Source organism: Nicotiana attenuata, chromosome 8, assembly GCF_001879085.1.
Source record: "Nicotiana attenuata strain UT chromosome 8, NIATTr2, whole genome shotgun sequence".
Lineage (NCBI taxonomy): Eukaryota > Viridiplantae > Streptophyta > Magnoliopsida > Solanales > Solanaceae > Nicotiana > Nicotiana attenuata.
In genome coordinates, this window is record NC_031996.1 from 44,598,167 (window position 1) to 44,603,482 (window position 5,316).

Consider the following 5,316-nt stretch of genomic DNA (forward strand, 5'->3'; position numbering starts at 1 on the left):
ATGAAGGCTCAGCGTATGGTTGATAAGGGATGTTTGGCTTATTTGGCGTATGTTCGTGATTCTAGTGCCGAAGTTCCTTCTATGGATTATGTGCCTGTTGTTCGTGAGTTTCCTGAGGTATACCTTCGGACCTGCCTGTGCGTCCGGTGTTGTTTGTTAAGAAAAAGGACGGATCGATGAGGATCTGTATAGATTATCGACAGTTGAACAAGGTCACAATCAAGAATAAGTACCCGTTGCCGAGGATTGATGATTTGTTTGATCAGCTTCAGGGTGCCAAAGTGTTTTCGAAGATTGACTTGAGATCTGGCTACCATCAGTTGAGGATTAGGGCATCTAATGTCCCTAAGACAGCTTTTCGCACTCGGTACGGGCATTATGAGTTCTTGGTGATGTCATTCGGGTTGACAAATGCCCAACAACTTTCATGGATTTGATGAACCGAGTGTTCAGGCCTTACTTGGATTCCTTCGTGATAGTCTTCATTGATGATATTTTGATCTATTCTCGCAGCTGGGAGGAGCATGGGCAGCATCTAAGAGTTGTTCTTCATACTTTGAGAGACAGTCAGTTGTATGTCAAGTTTTCGAAGTGCGAGTTTTGGTTGAGTTCAGTAGCATTCTTTGGCCATGTTGTATCAGCAGGGGGTATTCAGGTGGATCCGAAAAAGATAGAGGCTGTTATGAACTGGCCTCGACCCACATCAGCTACCGAGATCCGGAGTTTCTTGGGTTTGGCGGGTTATTAACGTTGGTTTGTGGAGGGGTTTTCATCTATTGCATCCCCGATGACCAGGTTGACCCAGAACGGTGCCCAGTTCAAGTGGTCGGACGAGTGTGAGGCGAGTTTCCAGAAGCTCAAGATAGCTTTAACTACGGCGCCAGTGTTGGTTTGGCCCACAGGTTCAGGGCCATATATGGTATATTGTGACGCATCTCGTATTGGACTTGGTGCGGTGTCGATGCAGAATTGCAAGGTTATAGCATATGCTTCGCGGCAGTTGAAGATTCACGAGAAGAATTATCCAGTTCATGATTTAGAGCTAGCAGCCATTGTCCACGCGCTGAAGATTTGGAGGCATTACTTATATGGTGTGTCGTGTGAGATTTTCATGGATCATAAGAGTTTATAATATTTGTTCAAGCAGAAGGAGCTCAATTTGAGGCAGAGGAGGTGGTTGGAGCTTTTGAAAGACTATGATATCACCATCTTGTATCATCGGGGAAGGCGAATGTAGTGGCCGATGCTTTGAGTAGGAAGTCAGCCAGCATGGGCAGTCTTGCATATATTCCGGTCGGTGAGAGACCGCTTGCTTTGGATGTTCAGGCTTTAGCCAATCAGTTCGTGAGTTTGGATGTTTCTGAGTCCAGCTGTATGCTAGCTTGCACAGTCGCTCGTTCTTCATTATTTGAGCGTATCCGTGATCGGCAGTATGATGATCCTCATTTGCTTGTCCTTAGAGACACAGTGCGGCACGGAGGTGCCAAACATGTTACAGTTGGAGATGATGGAGTTTTGAGGATGTAGGGTCGTATTTGTGTGCCTAATATGGATGGACTTCGTGAGTTGATTCTAGAGGAGGCCCATAGTTCCCGGTACTCTATTCATCCGGGCGCCGCTAAGATGTAATAGGATTTGCGGCAGCTGTCGACGCCCCCTTTTTCCTTGCGGAATCGAGTTCACGACATTTGGGAAGACAACTCTTTTCCCACTTTGGGAATTGGGTTTTTTGAGAGTTTGGAGAGTCGCCACCTAATGATTATAGTGCATTAGGACACTTTTAGTAGAATTAAAGATGCAGACTAGAGTTTTGGGTAAGGGCTTGAAATTATCTCGAGGGGAAGGTGTTAGGCACCCCTCAAGATCCACTAGTTTGGTTCCCGGCCATGCTACCATTGTGACTTTAGATGTAAAAAATAAACAAGTACAAGGAGCACAAAAGGTTAAAAGAAGTGCTGAATTTTAAAGGAGCAATTTTGTAAAAAAATGTGCAAGTGGAGAAAAAGGTCAAGTACTTAGTGCAAATAATCCGAAAAGATCATGCGAGAAGCAGGAATTGAAAATGCAATAGCTTTACAGATTCAGAAAATTTTATTAAACTAATAAAGAAGGAGAAAGCGGTCCTAGGTTTATCCATTACATGGATCATTCGCACAACACTGGTACTCAATTGTACGCGGAGTGTTAACGTGTAGTCATCATCTCCATGTCTACCCTTCCCACCCTGTTAAGGTATTAAAGCGCGGAACGGTATCGTTTACTTATCGCATGCTACTACCCGTCCCAATCCTCTTAGTCCCGGGGTATTAGGACTTCTAATCCTAAAGGGGAAGAAAGGGATGGGGGCTTTGTGGAGTTTAAAGGATAAAATTCTAGCTCGACATTCAAAACAAGTATCAAGTAAAAGGGGAGGACAAGCAAGCATACAAGGTTCAAATTAACCCCAGAAGTCAAACAATCATTTAGTTTAGCATGCCTTGACAAATACTGATTTGGTCTTAGATTAAATTAAGCAGCGAGCGGACTGGTTCAACACATGTTTCTAAACAGAGAGTCTGCATTAAGCAACTCGGATACAGTTGTCAGGGACTGACCCAATTCATTAATTAGCCAACCCTTGTTTATGAGTTGAAATAAAAATCCTAGGCGTAGGATCTATTAATTTCAGGAAATAAAACAGTAGCCATGACTTAATATGAAGATTTGAAATGCAAACCTAATTCAAAGACTGTAGCTGAAGAGATGATGAACAAGATTGGGAACAAAAGTCTGGTTCCTAAGCATGCTCAGAATCAAATCATTAGCCAAAGCAATAAGGAAGGTGCAAATCAAAGGCATGAGGCAAATGGGAAAGACATGGATGCTGAATCAACAATTTAGAATTTTATCAATGTAGCAAGACAAGGGGACATTTCTCCTAGGCAAATGGAGGCTGGCAAATCAGCTGGTAGAGGCAAAAAGAAACAAGCAAGGGACACTACTGGGACTCAGGTTCCAGGAGTCCAAACAAGGAGAACACTTTCCAAATCAATTAATTAATGATGAATGCTCTGATTTGGAACATAAGATCTGTTAAGACAATGCAAGCCTTTGAAAGGGTTATCACAATGGATAGACAATACCACTTTGATTTTATTGCTTTGATGGAGCCTAAGCAGTAGACAAGAACAGTAGATCAATATAGGAGGAGACTTGGCTTTGAGCAAGTAGTGGTTAATATGTCAAATAAAATATGGATTTTCATAGATCAAAAGTATGACTTTGACATAATGGTCAACATGGAGCAACAGATCACATTAAAAATGACTGACACTGATAGCAATAAGGAGTTCATCATCACTATGGTGTATGCTAAATGTGATGCAATTGAGAGAATTGAATTATGGGATACCTTGTACTCATTGGCTTCTGATATGTCTTTACCATGGCTTGTAGGTGGAGACTTTAATGTGATATGGGATGAAGAAGAAAAATTTGGGGGATTACCAGTGCATATTAATGAGATAGATGACTTTAGGCACTGCATATCCACATGCAGCTTATTTGATCTTGGATTTAAGGGAAGTATATTCACATGGTGGAATGGGAGGGCTGAGGAAGATTGTATTCAAACGACTGGACAGATGTTTAGGTAACATGGAACTTCAAAAACTTTGGCCAGGCTTGGAGATCAATCATCTACCTAAGATTGGTTCAGACCATTGTCCTTTACAGCTCTCTTATAATCCTAACAGCAGGCCAATCAAAAAAGCATTCAGATTTTTGAACTTTTGGATCAAACATGAATCATTTTTAGATGTAGTCAAAGAAAATTGGCAGGTTTTATTTTCAGGCAAATCCATTCATACTGTTTAATCATAAGATGAAAAAGTTGAAGAAATCTCTATCTATATGGAGTAAAGTTACTTTTGGTGACATCTTTAAGCAAATAGCTAGTTTGGAGGAGGTTGTCAAGGTGCATGAGACTCAGTTTGAATTGAATCCATCTGTTGAAAATCGTGCAAGACTGCAAAGAGTTCAAGCAGATCTGATTAGAGTATGGGCTCTAGAAGAAGATTTTTGGAAACAAAAAGCAGGTTTGGCTTGGTTTAAAGATGGTGATAGAAATATAAAGCTATTTCATATTCATGTCAAAGGCAAAAGAAGGAAGTTGCAGCTCAAAAGAATTCAGGATAGGCATGGTATGTGGGTGGAAGAAGAAGAAAAACTGGCAGAAGAGGCTGTCCATTTTTATCAGCAGCAATTCCATGAATCAGCTATTCCTACAGACTTCAGAATATTGGAGATGTTCCTTTGATGATGAATGAAGAACAGAATTGCAGATTAACAAGTCAACCAACCATGGAGGAGGTTAAGAAGGCTATTTTTGGACTAAATGGTGACAGTGCAGGGGGTCCTGATGGTTTCAATGGAAACTTCTTTCAAGCTTGTTGGGGAATCATTAAAGATGATATTTCGGGAATGGTGAAAACATTCTTCAATGGCCAGGAGCTACCTAAATTTGTGACACACACTAATCTAGTCCTATTGCCAAAGAAGAGAGGTGTAGACTTTTTCAGATCTAAGACCAATCAGTTTGAGTAATTTCTCAAACAAAATTATTTCCAGAGTTATACATGAGCGGATGGTTGATCTATTACCTAACATTATATCAGATGTACAGGCTGGTTTTGTGAAGGGAAGGAGTATTATAGAAAATGTGTTGCTTACACAGGAAATAATTACTGATATTAGGCTGAGAACTAAAGCAGGTCCTAATGTGGTGCTAAAGCTAGATATGATGAAGGCATATGACAGACTTTCCTGGCTTTTCCTCACAAAGGTTTTAAGGAAGATGGTCTTCTCAGAAAGATTCATTGGTTTGATATATGGTATTGTTTCTAATAACTGGTATTCTGTGCTTGTTAATGGGCAACCACATGGATTTTTCAAGTCATCTAGAGGAATAAAGCAAGGTGATCCATTATCACCTACACTATTCATACTTGTTGCAGAAGCTATGTCAAGAGGACTTAATGCATTACACAGTAATCTGCACTTTTGTGGCTTTGGTATGCCTAAGTGGAGTCCTAAGATAAACCATCTAGCCTATGCAGATGACACCATCATATTCTCATCCTCAGATGCTACTTCTTTGAGCCTTATTATGGATGTGCTGAATTCATATGAAGCTGCCTCAGGTCAATTGATCAACAAGTCCAAATCTGCCATATATGTCCATCACTCTACACCTGAAGAAATTGTGAGGAAGATTGAGAGGATTACTGGAATAGGGAAACAGGAGTTCCCACTAACCTATTTAGGATGCCCTATCTT

At 40.8% G+C, this 5,316-nt stretch overlaps 1 protein-coding gene across 1 annotated transcript; it reads left to right on the plus strand.

Moving 5' to 3' along the window:
• LOC109231720 lies at positions 2,926-4,297 on the plus strand. The gene is made up of 3 exons (XM_019397359.1): positions 2,926-2,991; positions 3,291-3,631; positions 3,820-4,297. The coding sequence occupies exons 1-3, from the start codon at positions 2,926-2,928 to the stop codon at positions 4,295-4,297; spliced, it is 885 nt and encodes a 294-aa protein (XP_019252904.1).

Bases quoted from the DNA above. Each gene is read 5' to 3' on its own strand.
- LOC109231720 (XM_019397359.1), top strand. From the start codon at position 2,926: ATGGAGGCTGGCAAATCAGCTGGTAGAGGCAAAAAGAAACAAGCAAGG. The intron at 2,992-3,290 runs GTTCCAGGAGTC...ATGGAGCAACAG, and splicing joins GGGACACTACTGGGACTCAG to ATCACATTAAAAATGACTGA. The intron at 3,632-3,819 runs GTAACATGGAAC...GAAAATTGGCAG, and splicing joins ACGACTGGACAGATGTTTAG to GTTTTATTTTCAGGCAAATC.